Source organism: Myotis yumanensis, unplaced genomic scaffold (assembly GCF_028538775.1).
Source record: "Myotis yumanensis isolate MYYU_CA2020_CCGP unplaced genomic scaffold, mMyoYum1.0.hap1 SCAF_17, whole genome shotgun sequence".
Classification (NCBI taxonomy): domain Eukaryota; kingdom Metazoa; phylum Chordata; class Mammalia; order Chiroptera; family Vespertilionidae; genus Myotis; species Myotis yumanensis.
The window spans coordinates 26,502,504-26,519,938 of NW_027223768.1; the positions used below are offsets into that span (position 1 = coordinate 26,502,504).

A 17,435-nucleotide genomic window follows, 5' to 3' on the forward strand; every position below is an offset into this window, starting at 1 on the left:
GGGATGACCAAACGACTGAGCAGCAGGCTGCATGGGGCAACCAGGCCAGGGTGGGGGTGGTGGTGGTATTTTGGGGCTGTGATCAGGCCAGCAGGCAGAGACAGTTAGGGGTGATCAGGCTGGCAGGCGAGCGGTTAGGAGCCAGTGGTCCAGGATTCTAAGAGGGATCCTGGATTGGAGAGGGTGCAGGCTGGGCTGAGGGACCCCCCCCCCCCCCCCACGAATTTCGTGCACCAGGCCTCTAGTACAAAATAAAAGAAATTTAAAAGCCAGCGTCAAATATGAGTATTTACTAAGCATCATTTTGTTTAGAAAAGAAGCCAAGAAAATTGCATTCAGTAAAGTTTTACTAAACACCTGCTTATCTTGAGGTTGGATAAAATGATTAAATAATGAAAATTCTTGCCCTTTAAGAAATCTAATGGAATAAAAGGTATGTACTTAACTGAATTGTAACTGCTGTAGTGAATAGGAAAGTGTCATGGGAACAAAGTGAAGCCATGAAGAGATCAGAAAAATTTCAACAAAAAAGTGATGTTTGGGTTCAACCAGTGACTTAGTATGGTTTTCCAAAGTGGATTTTGTATCATATTTCTTAGTTCTTAAAAGTGAAAATTTGCCCTGGCCTGTGTGGCTCAGTTAGATGGACATCGTTCCTTGCACTGAGAGGTTGCTGGTTCGATTCCCAGTCAGGGCACATGCCTGGGTTGTGGGCTCGATTCCCAGTAGAGGCCGTGCAGGAGGCAGCCAATTCTCTCCCATTGGTGCTTCTCTCTCTCTTTCCCTTCCTTTTGCTCTGAAATCAATGAAAACATATATTTTTAAAAAGTGCCTTAAGCCAAAACCGGTTTGGCTCAGTGGATAGAGCGTCAGCCTGCGGACTGAAAGGTCCCAGGTTCGATTCCGGTCAAGGGCATGTACCTGGGTTTCCGGCACATCCCCAGTGGGAGATGTGCAGGAGGCAGCTGATCGATGTTTCTCTCCCATTGATGTTTCTAACTCTCTATCTCTCTCCCTTCCTCTCTGTAAAAAATCAATAAACTATATTAAAAAAAAAAAAAAGTGCCTTAAGATAGTAAGTGAAAATTTTGGTCCTGGAAAAACATGCCATATACTTATTGGGTTAAGTTTCCCCCTTCTTTCAAAACACAACAAAGCAAGAAGGGAGGGAGGAAATTTGTTGCATTAACAAGTGTCCTGAGAGGTATCACTTGAAACTATTAACTGCCCACTTTTATTACATGTCTGACTTTAGCTTTAGTGGAAGCCTCATTTATCCTTAAAGTTATTGTCATCTTCTCACATTAAATCTAAATAAGCAGCCAGGTCACTCATATCTGCATTATTTTACTTACCTTCTTGTGATTCCACTTGTGTAGTGGGCATCACTGTGGCTGTTGGGGTAGTAGTAGGGTTTGTAACAGTTGCAGGTGTGACCATTGGGCGTATACTAGCCCTGGGTGTTGACTTATTCCCAGCCATAGCTGCAGCTGTCACTTTACTTGGAGTAGACACAACAGGAGTTGGCTTGATATTAGCTGTTGGTGGATCTGATGTGCTGGCACTTATAGAGGGGAAAATACAAGAATCATTGAATTACTATAAATATTGTTTATAAAGTACATACACTCTATCAAAATCAAAGCACATATATTTTCTGAAGTGAGTGTTCAACAAATATTACCTTAATTTGTATTCAGACCTTACTAATTCTCTTTTTCCTAACTGCTTTGGGTAGACTTTTGGCGGATTAAAAAACAATTTTAAAGAGTCAGTAAATATAGTTCTATACATTTTGTTCACTAAATTTTTCAAAACTCTTATTGAAGAGGTTTTAAATTTAAGCATTAAAATCTGTGCAGGAAATACTTTGCAGTGGTGCATCCTGACAGTGTGAAATGTATCCAACAGTTGACCACTTTGCCTAAGTTTCAGCCAAGCCTCTTGTATTGGTATCCTTAACATCACAGGGAAAATTGGTAGCCTATCTTAGATGTCAATTACAAACTAAAAGATGAAAGATGTTTTCTTTGTCACAAAGCTCTACGTAATGGGACATACTTTTGTAATAGATACAGATTCGTTTTTCTCCCCAAAGATCACCAAATCTTTCCCGAACTTTAAAAGAAAAACAGATAGACTATAAAAAGATTAAAACTCACATTCCTCTTTCACCAGAAGCTGGAGTTGTTTTCAGTGTTATCTGTCTTTGCTGTTCTGGGACCTATACAAAAAGAAGACTATGGATTACTACTGTGCCTATCCCACAAGATTCCACTAAACCAGTGGTTCTCAACCTTCTGGCCCTTTCAGTACAGTTCCTCATGTTGTGACCCAACCATAAAATTATTTTCGTTGCTACTTCATAACTGTAATGTTGCTACTGTTATGAATCGTAATGTAAATATGTGATATGCAGGATGGTCTTAGGCGACCCCTGTGAAAGGGTTGTTCGACCGCCAAAGGGGTTGCGACCCACAGGTTGAGAACCGCTGTACTAAAAAATGTCATCAGAATGTTTTACTTTTGTTAATACTCTCTATATTCTTGGTTTAGCTAAAAATCACTCTAAGGGCTCCTCAATCACCAGGTACCTTCAAGTAAAATGTACAGAATAAGATAATCACCTTATTAGTAGGTTCTTGAGGCTCATCTCTCTGCTCAAGGTGCCTCTCTTGATGCTCCCTGAGTTCTCTTTCCAAGCGACTAATTCGACCTTCATATTGGGACTTAAGAGCAGTCATACGAACATCTAATTCATCTTTCTGCTGATCTAAAGCTCCGTTCCTTTGTTTAAGCTCCTCATTTTCTTTAGTTAGCTGCTCTTTTACACCTAAAGAAGTAATCGTGATTCTATTAATATTATTCCAAACACTGAAAATAAAGAATATTTAAGTGCTTAATAGATAATCAAAGGTCATATACTAGTAAGATTCTATTCCTAAACTTTTACATTTACAATAATTCTGATATACATACATCTCAACAGGCAAAAATTCTAAACATATGTATTTATTACTCCAGTATAAAATATACTTATTCCAATATAAAAAACATGTTACTCTTCCTAGCAAAAATCTCAAAAATATAAAGGATCCACCATAAACTATAGCCAGCAAAAGTCCTTTTATATGGCCATTAATATTTCAATGTGGCCTAACCAATTTGGCTCAGTGGCTGGAGCGTCAGCCTGCGGACTGAAAGGTTCCAGGTTCGATTCCAGTCAAGGGCATGTACCTTGGTTGCGGGCACATCCCCAATAGGAGGTGTGCAGGAGGCAGCTGATCAATGTTTCTCTCTCATCGATGTTTCTAACTCTCTATCGCTCTCCCTTCCTCTCTGTAAAAAAATCAGTAAGATATTTTAAAAAATTTTCAATGTGTTAAGTACAATTATAAATTGCAAAACTTTCATTTCATATAACCTATTGTACATGCTAAAAAATAATTAACTATTTTTTTTATCTTATTTGTTGCTGGGACACTATCTTAGAGATTAAAAAAATTGCTCATAATAAAACCTAACTAATTTGGCATTTTATTTACCTACTAAGCAGTCTGGCAAACAAGGCACAGAAAGACCCCGTGTATTGCAACATAGGGCTCCTCCTTAACTTGAGATGATATTTTGACATGGTATTTTCCCTGAAGAGCTATACTAGAGGGGTCCTCAGTGAAGTGAGGCACAGGAAAATCCCTGGGCTGGTAAGATCCAATGCTGTCTAGGAGTTTACAGAGGGCCTTAGGACAATACAGAGGCCCCAAAGGATCTCCATCAAAAGGTCATAACAGTTACACACTAAAGCGAAAGATAGCAGTACTCCCTATCCATTACCAGTTAACAAGAAAGACTTTCTATATCAAGGACATCCTCATCACTTAAAAATTAAGATTGCTCTTATCTTGTGTTTAACTAAAGAAACCTAATATATACAGTAATTTACCAGCTAAATGTGCAATCTTTGATTTTGCTGCTACAATAGCCTTTCTTGTCTTTTCTTCTTTTTCAGTTATCTGCTGCCGAAGCTGCTCTTCCTGTGTGGTTCTATCTTGAAGATCCTGACGAAGTCGTGCAAGTTCGGACTGAAGCTGCCCAGTCTGTTCCTGGAGATTTCTTGCTTCTGTCTCTTTTTCAGATAATGTCTTTTAAAGGAAAACCAAGTATTTACTAGGTAAAGCAATCAAATCAATATAAACTGTATGGACTACAGACTTAAAATGTAAAACATTATTTTGCTTTAGGTTAAATGGAAGTATAAATATAAAATGCTGGTCAAACCAAGTAAGTGAACACTTGAAGATAATTTGATACTACTTTCATACATGAGTTATTCAAAGTAAAAAGGATAAAATACACATCCATATGATGAGAAAGTGTCAGTGTTTAAGATATATTTCTTTCTAAAATTCCTTTTTATGACTGAATAATATTGCATTGTTTCTTTAGGTATTCAACAAGGAAAAAATTGGGATGTGCACCTTCTACTATTTCACACTCATACCTTCTGCAGATTCTCTACTTGACTCTCAAGTGATTTTGACTTTGTTTCAGCTTGGTTAAGTGTTTCTTTGAGCTCCTGCATTTCCTGGATTGAGACATGCTGTTCCTGATGGTCTCCAGAAGACTGAGCTGAGGACTCCATGATCTAATATAATATAGTAAACAGTCATAATATACTCCAGTCCCACATTTATATTCAGTAATCCCACTTTGCAAGTTTATCTAAGAAAATTAATTATGCAAAGAAATTTAAGCGTATTCATAAATGAATTTCCAATAGAACAACTTTAGTGTCCAAAAGTAAATTATTAATTAAATAGTTTAGGGTTTTCCATAAAACTGAGTATTAACCAGCAAATCAGGACAATGATGCATTAACATAAAATTATTTGGAATGACAAATTTCTCACAAGTGTATTTACAGTGGTTAACACTGAGCGGTAAGAATTTTGGATTTTTTCCTTTATATATTTTCTAATCTAACATGTGAAATATGTCATTAAGTCAGTATACAGTTCTTTATCTTTGGGAATTAAAAACAAAATGCAGATTCAAAATATAACAAGGATTTAAAAATTATTTTAGATAGGTGGTTAATATTGACTACTTATTTAAAACTATAAAACAGCCACCCCTAACTGGTGTGGCTCAGTTGGTTGGAGCATCGTCTCACACAAGGAAAGGTTGCAGGTTTGATTTCTGGCCAGGGCACATACCCAGGTTGTTGGTTCCATCCCAGCCAGGGTGCAAATGTGGGTATAGGAGGAGACCGATTGATGTTTCTCTCTCATCAACGTTTCCCTCTTTCTCTCTCTCCTCTCCCCTCCTCTCTCTCTAAAATCAATAAAAACATATCCTCAGGTGAGGATAAAAAAAAGTTATTTTAATAAGTAAATAAAACTACAACACAGCCTAATTATAAGGAACTATCATTTTTTGATATACATGATTTTAGTCAGCAATGAGTTTTGAGAACATACTTTGGAAAAGGGACAATATTTGAAATAGGAAAACTGATCTAAAATACCTCATTTATTAAAATTTCTTTATGAATTTATAGTGCATTTTGGGACATATTAAAGAACTAATTTTAAATAATAGTATCATAAATTAGCTTATATGAAAATTTAGGACCTAAAAACCAAAAATCAAAATTATGAATAAGATTTTTGTATGTAATCCTGATATATCAAATTGTGTACATCAAAATTGTATGCCAAGAAAAATTTTATCGCCGAAACCGGCTTGGCTCAGTGGATAGAGCATCGGCCTGTGGACTGAAAGGTCCCAGGTTCGATTCCGGTCAAGGGCATGTACCTGGGTTGTGAGCACATCCCCAGTGGTAGATGTGCAGGAGGCAGCTGATCGATGTTTCTCTCTCATCGATGTTTCTAACTCTCTATCTCTCTCCCTTCCTCTCTGTAAAAAATCAATTAAAATATATTAAAAAAACATTTTATGTATTATACATATATATACATACGTGTGAACATATACATATAATAAAAAAAATCACTTCAAAATACCTTATCCTGTTGTGCTTTGAGTTCTTCATATTGAGTCTTGTACCTACGTCCAATTTTCTTGACCTGAGTAATAGTTTTGACCTTTTCTTGGATATCAATTATTTTGGCATCTAAGTCCTTCTGGATACTTTCTTTTTCAGTTCTTATTTTATTTAGATCTTCCTTTAGACTCTGGATTAAGTTCTGATTGTTAGTCAAAGATGCATTTGATCTAAAAAAAAATAAAGACTAAGTATATGAGACTCATTTTAAAATCCTTTAATTTTACACTTTTTATTCTTTGTATTGCTTTAGTAAGATTTTCATTTAAAATCTTTTAAAAACTCCACACATACTTCAAAAGATACTTCATTTATAACCTGTGATCCTTTATAAAGATCTTATTTGCTTATTAGATAGCCATACATTCCCATGTTAAAATGAGAAAAACTGAGTTGTAAGTGGTCAAGTAACATGCACAATTTCACATCGTAATTAAGTGTTGGTACGTAAGATTATAATCCACATTTGCCTGAAGCAAAACTGACTCCACTTGATCGGGTGTTGAGTAAACGTTAAGTTTTGTAGACCACATACATACAGTCTTTGTCACCTGTTCTTCCTTTCAAAAAATGCTTTAAAATGTAAAAATCATCCTTAGCTCATAGGCCATACCAAACAGGTCTGTGGATTAAAGTTTGCCAAACCCTGTACTTCAGCATAAACTTAACTTAAATCAGATGCCCCTGAATTAAGAGCATGGGTTTAACAACTATTAACTCTGCAAATGTAGATACCTTTCTGAATTTTTAGCTTTCTCATTTTTAAAATTAAGTAATATTGTTGAAGAAATCCAATGGACTACTGTTATAAAACAAGTAAAAAATACAAGTGACAAAAATTTGTAAGCTACCCAGCATTATATAAATAGAGATTATAACATGGACAACTGACATTAAATCCTTTAAAATGTAAACCAGAAACATTAATTTTAATATTCAACTTATCTTTAAGGACAATATAAATTCATTTTAAAATTTTTTGTAAATACTTCATTAAAATCTTCCCAAAATAGGTACATAAATATATTCTAACCAAAGAAAAAATAAAAACCTATTTATAAGTTATTTTGGCTTAGAAAATAAACCACATTTAGCTTTAGACTCATAACTGTGTAGTTTTTTAAAAAGTCAAAATATAGAAATAATTCATATATGAAGGCATAAAGTAAATCACTGCTTGCTTGGCTCCTTAAAATAATAAAGGGAAAGTAAAGGCTTTAGTACAGTGATGGCGAACCTTTTGAGTTCGGCGTGTCAGCATTTTGAAAAACCCTAACTTAACTCTGGTGCAGTGTCACATATAGAAATTTTTTGATATTTGCAATCATAGTTAAACAAGGACATATTTTTGATATTTATTTTATATATTTAAATGCCATTTAACAAAGAAAAATCAACCAAAAAAATGAGTTCGTGTGTCAGAGGTTCGACATCACTGCTCTAGTACTTTCCATTCTTTTTAAATCAGGAAGCACTTGGGGAGCCTTATAAAGAGCAGAAATAGACTTCTTTGAGTTCATGTATTATATACAATTTAAGGCTTCTTCCTTATACCTTGCAATCTCAGCTTTAAGTCTCCCAATTTCTTCAGTTAACTGTTGAATGCGCTTAGTGTGAACTTCCTTTTCAGAAAGGAGCTTCCGATACTCTTCAGTATCTGGATCTTTCTGTTGATTTATTAGATGCTAAAATGGCAAAAATGAATAACATAGCTTTATAGGTTTTATCAAACCAATGTGCTATATAACAGAATACTTAATTATGTTTACATTAGGTGTCTTCCATACACAATAAATCACCAAACTGCAAGATAATGAAGATCAAAGCTTTAGTTGGTTTAGCTAAAATGTCTAGCCAAAATAGAAAGGGAAATGTATTTTCATAGTTGCAAGTGAAAATTTCAGAATAATTACAATGGAACCAAATAAAGAAAAAAATCTACAAGCTTTTAACATTAAACACCTTTTTTCATTAAAGTGACATTTATAAGGAAAAAAATGTTTCTAATGCATTATAATCTAGGAAAAAATCAAATATAACTAATTAAATAGGACAGAAGGTAGCACAATTTAATAGAAATATATGTAGACTTGGGTAGATCATCCTCCTTTCTTGACTTTTCAGATTACTTGTGTGATTAAGAAAAATGAAGATTAAATGGGCTCTTAAATTCTATAGTCCTATTCAGATATTGGTTACCATTCTAGAACATTTTCTAGGTACCAGATGATGGGTGAACTGCTGCTTTACACATGTAGCATATTCAACTTTCACTATTAAATACAGTAACTTTTGCTAGTTCTTCAAATAGCTTATCCCCTTAAATTTTACCCTATTTAATAAAAACAATGTTTCCATGTGTTGGAATAGGTTTAATTGCATTTACCTGGTTACGTGCTTTCCAACGTTTGACATCTTCTTCTAATAACTTCTTCTCTGCTTGCAACATACCACTTTTCTCACTTAGCTCAGCATTTGCTTCTTGTAAGGGTAAAATATCTAACTCCAGTTTCCTCACCTGAAAATAATGTCAATTTATTTTTTAACACCTTACGTAAAAATTCATAATTTAATAAAAACAACATGCCTCCACTCCTGATTAGTAAGTTACAAACCTTTGCTTGCATCTGCTGTAAATCCTGCTCTAGCCTCTCCTTTTCTTCTCTTAGCATCTTATTGGTCTCCATAACTACGTTCATTGTTTCAGTTTTCTTCATCAGTTCTTCATGTTGGGCCATTGTTTTTGCAGTTACCTAAAAATTTCAAAGACATGTACACACCAACATCTAACAATAGGTAAAGATCTACCTTTTCTTACCAGTTCTAATCTTCCCCCTACAAAAAGTGAGAATTACATCGTTTTAAAACTAAAATTTTTGAAAGTTTTACATGTTTATTTTTCTGTGATGCCTGCTTACTACAAAGACTTTAAACAAATGCAAGAAATCACAAAGATGTAAGTAGAGATACAACAAACCCCACTAACAAATAATCCATTTTACCCTTAGGTAAAACAGTACTCCAGATCTCTCTTTCTATATATATATTTTTTTTCTTTGTAATCAAAATCTGTAATAAAAGCATAATATGCAAATCGACCAAACGTCTGAGACCATCTGGATGTCCTTCCAGATGAAGCTGGGGCTAGCCCAGGGATTGAGGCAGCCCCCTGTGGCTGGGAGGGAGGGTCGAGGCAGTGGCCTGCAGTTGAGAAGGCCTACTCTTGCATGAATTTCGTACATCGGGCCTCTAGTTTATTAAGTTTTAAAATAATGTTATTTTGGTCCTTTCCCTCTGCCTTTTGCTCAGAAATTTTTTCATTTCATTCAGTTGTTTGATCACTTTGGTTTTGAGCACTTTTACTAAGTATTTACTGAACTGTAAAAAATTTTTATCCTGTTCTCATTGGGGGTAATTATCCATCTTTTACATGTGTTACCTTATTCCCTAACCATTTTTAAAGCTATGGCTCATGGTTGACATGCTACGGTGTTCATAGTGGGTAGATACTCTATTACTTTTGATATAATGTTTTACTTCTTCACTTTCTTCCTACTACAAATGCATATATAATGATAACTAAAATTATGTAAGAATTGGTTTTTCCCCTCTGAAGTTGTTTGTGGGCCGGACATTTTCTAGTATTGTTTGCATTTCTATAGACCAAAGGAACAGCAAAGGAAGCAGCAGCAGAGAAGGAGACAATATGCAATCTTTTTTAGAAACACTGATTCTGCCACTTTCCTCCAAGTGTTAACTCTACTGAATCAGAAGGTCTGTTTATTATTTCTATGATGGGATCTATTTGAATTTGGACTGTTTTCTCAACATGATGTAATTCTGAAACTTTTAATTTCTGTGTGAAAACATAAATCCATAAATCTATTCACTTTCCCATGTCAATGGTTTCTCTCTAGCAGTCATTCCAACTACTGATCAGTTAACAGATGATAAATGACTCCAGGCCTTAATTCCCTTCCTTCCAGATGTGCGGATATATATTAATGCAGCAGTCACCCACCTTTTGGATCTCAGTGACCACCAGTGGTCCATGGACCACTGGTTGGCGCCTGCTGTATTAATGCATCTCCTCACAATAAGGTCATGCAATAAATTTTTGGGTGTTAGTGAGGGTTAAGGAGTCTAGCTTGTGTTGTGACCATCCATTTACTGCCGGGAGCCGGTCCATCCTTGCTGCTTGACACAGTCGCTGCAGGGAAGAAACATCTGCACAGCATATGTTTCCAGGGATCTGGCATATATGGCATACTGTTAATATGTTTGCTCCCCTTCTTGGCGCTATGTGTTTTAACCAAGGTTGTTTCCCCAGGTGGGGATTTTTCCCTGAAGTTAGGGAGGGAATAAAACCCCTTCACTAAGTGCCAGGTGGGTAGTTAATCACTTTAATAATAATCACGCTTAAGCTACATAATCTTTACTCCCTGGAATGGAGATAAGAAACACCCTAACCTTTGCAATAGAAATTGACAGGATTAAAATCAACTGGTATAAATACAGATGTAACAAGACAACAAGAGACAGAACCTAGGGACAGAACCTAGGGACAGAGAACCTAGAGACAAAACCTAGTGAGAGAACATGGCAAAAGATCCTGGACAGAACCTGACTATAGAACTTGGCTGGAGAACCTACACAGAACCTGGCTGGAGAACCTGGCTAAAACCTGGCTACAGAACCCAACTATGATGATCCCCTGAATGCTGCCTCCTTGTCATTCCTTCTTCGCCTACTCCGTCCACACCTTTGGGGACCCCTGGACCTGCTGGGGCTGGACCCCAGCAATTTACTATATATAGCATCTTCTTTTCCTTTCTTTGTTTGATAATTATTACTATTGTTTTGCTCCTTTGCTGAGGAAAAACTATTCTGTAGCAGTTTCAATCCATGTCATCCTAGAATAACTGTCAAAATGCATATATAATGATAACTAAAATTAAGGTAACTGAAATTTAAGCACTTATTATGCACCAGACATGATTCTTAATGATTCATGTGCACCAACTCACTTAATCCTCATCATTATTATCATCTCATTATTTAAATAAGGAAATTTAAGAGTAAGGATGTTAAACAGTGTATTCAAGGCACACATCTAATGACATAAAGCTAGAATTTGAAACCCGGCAGTCTGGTTAACACTAGTGTCTTACCACTATACTATATCACTGTCTAATAATGTTTAATAAATTGAGTTTAAGAAAAACATGCATTTCAAATTAAATTTTTTGTAATCAGAAACTAAAATGACATTGATTTAACAACTGCTTTCTTAAAACTTGGGATACATACCTGGACTTTCTCCCTTTCAGCATTTAGACTATCCTGGAGTTCCTGCAGCTCTCTTTCTAAAAGTTCAACCCTTTGTCGATAACGCAGACTCTCAACTTGAGCCACCTCAAACCTCGTTTCAGCGATTTCTTTCTCTCTTCGTATAAATCTACAAGAATATATAAGATTTTATTTGAATAAAAAAATGACAGCAAAATTTTAAAACTTGGGTAATTTTAATATGACCCAAGGTCCATTCACTTTAATAACTATTTTTACATAATGATTTCATTAATAAATAAGGACATTTATTATAGATAGTGGCTTTGTATATCTTTGAAATGATTGAAAGGCATTTAGTTTTTCAAAGAACCCACTCAAATTCTTACTATTAAATTCAACTTAAAGCCATTTATTTAAATTAGCATATGTCAAGTAACCTCTATGTGAGTGGCAGTGGGTTTGTTGGCCAAGAGACGTTATGAGCTTTATACCACTTCTCTAATTTATATATTTGTATTACATTTCATAGTTGACCACAGAAATAAAGCATTAAGAATATTTTTGGTTTACCTGAGAATTTCTAAAATTTGTTCTTGAGATTTTCCTTCTTCACTAAAAGATACATTCAGCGGACCTTGTACACCTTCCTTCATAGAGGCAACGACCTTGTCACTTAATTTTTCAATCTGATCGTGAAGTAATCTGTTTTGTTTCTCTAGATCTTCACAGCGAGACACACGCTTGGAAACTTCATCCTGTAAGCCAAGACTCTGTCATTATAGCAGATTTTCCCACGCATGTTAAAAAGAAAAACCCACTTTCAATCCTTCTGGACATCCTATTATGATGTGCAGTAATACCTTTAACACTCTTTCTCTTTCCTCCCAAGATGCTTTACACTCCAACAACTGTGATTCTGCTTTCTGGGTTGTTTCTTCCAAATGCTGACGAACTGAGGCCATTTTGGAAACTTGTTCCTTGGCAGCTTGTAGAGCTTCAACATCAGCAGCATGTAGCATCAGTTCTCTTTCATACTTATTCTGAGCTTCTACAGCTATTTTAGCCTATAAGAAATTATTCCACCATTGACACAAAAGATTAAATAGCCAAAACTGGTTAGTACAAAAGAAAAGATGCACATTGCACTATTTAAAATAATGAAAGTGGAGACGATATAAATGCACCAAAATGGAATAATTAAAAGTTATACTTTATCCATTTAATGAAATATTAAAGAACTGGTCCAAATGAAAATTATGAGGACTATGTAGCAATTTGGAACAAATTTTATAAAGTAAAAGCTAAATATAACTCACTTATGTAAAATACATGCACACACACAAAAAAACTTAAAGTGATCAAAAAGAAATAAAAAATTAATTTGAAAATTGAATTATAGATACAGCCCCTGATTTTAACTTCCAATGTTACTGTTTGGCATTAAGCCAAGGACAATTCATTTTTGTCTAATTTACCTTTGAAGCATTTTCTCGTGTTGCATTGTTTAAAGTAATTGAAAAACACACACATGCTATGTACACGTAAGCAATAAAGAATAGTAACCAGATAGTTACTAATATACCAATGAACTTAAAAATGAGAACATTAGTAATACTCTTGCAGATATTCATTTCCCATTCTACTATTTTAATAATCCCCATTAAGCTGAATTGTTTTATCAATTTTTGTTCATAAAAAAATAATAAAAAGCTTCACCACATATGCATGTGTATACATATACTTAAAGCAAATAATGTGATTTTGTATTTTTTAATCTTTATAAAGAGTGGTGTGTGCCCTCACTGGTCTCAGATCATTGGGCTTCGTCTCATGAACCAAAAGGTTGCTGGCTCAATCTCCAGTGGGGGAGGCAGCCGATCAATTGTCTGCTCTTACATTGATTTTCCTCTTTCTCGCTCCCTTTCTCCCTCCTCTCTCTCTAAAAATTAATAAAAATAATCTTTAAAAAGTGGTGTACAAAAATCTGTAACCTCAATAATATATTAAAATGTTTTGCTGAAAAAAGTATCTCTAACCATCTTGTCTATAATACACAGTTATAATCAGAACTAGTGGACTGCAATAATAAAAAAAAAAAAGAAAGAAAAGAGAGCAAGTACACATTTAATCTCCTACTCTTATCTTTAATTTTTCCCATTTATCAAGAGTGTTTTGTTAATAATTATTGCTCTATATTTAGACTCCATCTATTCTTTTCAGGTGATCTTCGTCCAAGTTCCACAAAAGTAGAAATAACCTTATATTTTTGTAAGGCTCACCAATTCCCAAAATGCATTAATACAGCCCAAGAACTGTTCTCTAGGATCAAAGCGCACTTATCAATACCGAGAGCAACACTTACTTGTTCCTGACAGTCACGTCTGGCTTGCTGTTCATTACTCAAAGCTGTGCTGGCTCTCTGAAGAGCTTCTTGTACTTCATTCTGAACAGTATTGAGTGTTTTCTTTAACTCAGATAACTAAATTAAAAGAAGATTAAAACCAAAGTCAACTGCAAACTTACTTTTAAAATAGTAAAGACTTTTAAAAGCCCAATTAGCAAAAGGGACTTTTTACAAAATTTAAAAGTTATAGCCTGATATAATGTACACATTTTGAAGCTCCATATTCCATCCTTATTAAGACTTCCAAAGATTAGTTCTCAGGCAGAGGCTTCTAAAAAGCAGCACTGATACTTACTACTATAGTCTAAAATATTCAAAGAAAACAAACATATATACAGAGCAAAGTAAAACATAAAACTAAAATTGTTGGGTATGTGTTCAATCAATATCTGTTGAGATGGGAGAAGAGACCAAGATGGCGGCATAGGTAAACACCGGAGACCGCTGCCGCAAACAACCATTTCAAAAATACAACTAAAAGACGGAACGGACATCACCCAGAACCACAGGAAGGCTGGCTGAGGAGAGACTCTTCAACTAGAAGGAAAGAGAACAGCAAACCGAGGCTCAGAGGAGGCGCAGTGTGGAAAATACAAAGGTACCGAGGTGCGCGCGAAAGCGGGCTGGTGGCTGAGGGCGCGGTTGTCGTTTTCGGTCGGGAGTGAGTCTCAGACTGAGCCTCAGACTCTGGGCTCCAGATCCGGGCGAGTCTCTAGGGACCCAGACTCAAACGGGAGAAGGGGGATTATCCGGCATCAGTTGGAACCTGAGGGCAACTTTCTCTCCGAGGTTTGCAGCAGCTGCCGGGGTTCTGAGAAGCAGAGCCTCTGGGAACGGGACTGAGAGCGGCCATAACTGCTCCCTCCCGCCGCCCTGTTGAGCCCGCCCCGCCCAAACCCTGCGCACAGCCATTTGCCGATCGCCTCAGGCAAAGGCTGGATTAGCGCCTCCCCAGAAGGCAGACGTTTTCCACACAGCTGATTCCTACAGCCAGTCGGCCTGGTGGTCAAATCCCTCTAGTGTTAACTACAACAATTAAGGCTTGGCTAGAACAAGACTGCGCACAAAGACCACAAGGGGGTGCACCAAGAAAGCATAAAAGATGCGGAGACAAAAAAACATGACAGAAATGGAGGATATGGAGCTAAGAATCGCAATTTTGAGGGCTTGCTATAAACTTGAGCAGAGCCTCACGAAAACTAATGAGACCCTCGATGCTACGATAAAGAAATTAGAAAGTAAGCATACACGGACTGAAATAAAGAATATTATACCAAATAGCAGACCAGAGGAGCACAAGAATCAAACCAAAGATTCGACAAAAAACACCCAACTGGAAAAGCAAAATGAAAAAAGAATCCGAAAGTGTGAAGATAGTGTAAGGAGCCTCTGGGACAGCTTCAAGCGCACTAATATCAGAATAATAGGGGTGCCAGAAGATGAGAGACAGCAAGATATTGAAAACCTATTTGAAGAAATAATGGCAGAAAACTTCCCCCACCTGGTGAAAGAAATGGACTTACAGGTCCAAGAAGCGAAGAGAACCCCAAACAAAAGGAATCCAAAGAGGACCACACCAAGACACATCATCATTAAAATGCCAAGAGCAAAAGACAAAGAGAGAATCTTAAAAGCAGCAAGAGAAAGAGACTCAATTACCTACAAGGGAATACCCATACGACTGTCAGCTGATTTCTCAACAGAAACTTTGCAGGCCAGAAGGGAATGGCAAGAAATATTCAAAGTGATGAATAGCAAGAACCTACAACCAAGATTACTTTATCCAGCAAAGCTATCATTCAGAATTGAAGGTCAGATAAAGAGCTTCACAGATAAGGAAAAGCTAAAGGACTTCATCACCACTAAACCAGTATTATACGAAATGCTGAAAGGTTTCCTTTAAGAAGAGGAAGAAGAAGAAAAAGGTAAAGATACAAATTGTGAACAACAAACATGCATCTATCAACAAGTGAATCTAAGAATCAAGTGAATAAATAATCTGATGTACAGAATGAACTGGTGATTACAATGAATCAGGGACATAGAAGGGGAATGGACTGACTATTCTTGGGGGGGGGGGGAAAGGGGAATGGGAGATGTGGGAAGAGAATGGACAAAAATCGTGCACCTATGGATGAGGACAGTGGGTGGGGAGTGACGGCGGAGGGTGGGGCGGGAACTGGGAGAAGGGGAGTTATGGGAAAAAAAGAGGAACAAATGTAATCAGAACAATAAAGATTTAATTTAAAAAAAAAAAAAAATCTGTTGAGATGATCCAAACTGTAACAAAGGAGCTTTTTAAGAATTCAAATACACACAAAAAGATTAATATGGTAATAACCTCATTTACCTGTTGTTCCATGCTCTCTATGGCTTTTCTCTTGTCATCCTGAAGTTCCTGTTTTTCCTTCTCCACTTCCATCAACTTCTTTTCCAACTGTGTCTGAAATTCAGCTGATTCTTTTAAGCGAACTTCAATATTCTTACGCACTTCTTCTGTCACCTTCACCATCATGCAAACAGTAGGAAACAAATATCAGACACCTTTAAAATTCAACATTACTTTTTCCAAATCTAAACTAAATTTGAAAAGTACTAGAATTATTGTTCGCCATTTTTTTTAAAACAAAAAAATCTATCAAATGCTGATTAAAGAGTTCAGAAACATTTAAAACTATAAGCATAATTTATTTACCTCTCCAACTTGGATATTTTTGGCCATTTTTCTCTTTTGAAGTGAAATTTCCAATTCTCATTACTCCCTCAATCCTCATATCCACTTGCCAAATCTGTCCTTTCTACTACTAAAAGAATTCCCCCTTGCATATACTCTGATTTCCATGACGCAAACACAGAAAGATCTTTTAAAACTTGGCCCTAGAACATTGCTATAGTTTCCAAAACAAATTTTGTATCCTTCAATCTACCACATTAATCTTTCTAATTAAAGCAAATTATTGCTGTTAAATATGGGCCGGGGGAGACAGCAATTTTACAAAATATGACATTCAAAACATTTCACATTTGGTTCTCTGACTACACTTACAATTTGATTCCTCAGTGTTTAAATTCACAAATTCAATACACTAGTCGTTAAACTGTCATCATCTGAAGCCTTTTTATCTTGGCTGAGGGTTCCTGCTACAAAATAACTTTCTTTGACTACCCAAATGGTACTTTCAAGGCTGTGCACAAATGCCATCTGTTTTGTGAAGCCATACTTGTTCAGGAGATAAATACTTACTTACCTCCCACTCACATCAACATCTGATCTTTAACCTTTCCTATAGCGACTATACCCTCCCATGTTTTACAAATTCCGTGGGTTGTTTTTATCTCACTTGTTAAAATCAAGCACTTTTAAGAGGTAAAAGTGTAAGGATGTCAGTTCAACTCACTCTTAACACACAGTGCCTTACACACAGCAGGCTCCTATTTAAAAAAGAAATTAAAAAGGAAAAAAAAGTGCATTCAAATTAAATTCAAAATTGTACATACCTGTTTTTCCTTATTAAGAGAGTCTTCTAAACTAGTAACCATTGCTCGATACTGTTCCACATTACTAGCACTTGTTTTGAGTCTCTCCTTCAAGTCATTCACCTGCTCTTCTGTCTGCCTCAGTTGACTCAGAAGATCATCCACATCTTCTCTGTTGCCAGCCTGACCTAAAAG

The 17,435-nt window shown here is 36.1% G+C and overlaps 1 protein-coding gene across 5 annotated transcripts in view; it reads right to left on the bottom strand.

Annotated features, from left to right (window-relative positions):
• TPR (translocated promoter region, nuclear basket protein) overlaps positions 1 to 17,435 on the bottom strand; it is a 73,133-nt gene that overhangs the window by 27,558 nt on the left and 28,140 nt on the right. For all 5 annotated transcript variants that reach the window (XM_070397199.1, XM_070397198.1, XM_070397197.1 and 2 more), the window contains exons 23-37: positions 17,262 to 17,428; positions 16,114 to 16,266; positions 13,722 to 13,838; positions 12,220 to 12,423; positions 11,930 to 12,114; positions 11,378 to 11,525; positions 8,683 to 8,820; positions 8,454 to 8,585; positions 7,622 to 7,752; positions 6,027 to 6,237; positions 4,502 to 4,645; positions 3,944 to 4,142; positions 2,628 to 2,833; positions 2,163 to 2,224; positions 1,356 to 1,564 (exon numbers count right to left, since the gene is read on the bottom strand). In XM_070397199.1, coding sequence (XP_070253300.1) covers positions 1,356 to 1,564; positions 2,163 to 2,224; positions 2,628 to 2,833; positions 3,944 to 4,142; positions 4,502 to 4,645; positions 6,027 to 6,237; positions 7,622 to 7,752; positions 8,454 to 8,585; positions 8,683 to 8,820; positions 11,378 to 11,525; positions 11,930 to 12,114; positions 12,220 to 12,423; positions 13,722 to 13,838; positions 16,114 to 16,266; positions 17,262 to 17,428 — 2,406 coding nt within the window. The remainder of the gene's footprint in view (positions 1 to 1,355; positions 1,565 to 2,162; positions 2,225 to 2,627; positions 2,834 to 3,943; positions 4,143 to 4,501; positions 4,646 to 6,026; positions 6,238 to 7,621; positions 7,753 to 8,453; positions 8,586 to 8,682; positions 8,821 to 11,377; positions 11,526 to 11,929; positions 12,115 to 12,219; positions 12,424 to 13,721; positions 13,839 to 16,113; positions 16,267 to 17,261; positions 17,429 to 17,435) is intronic.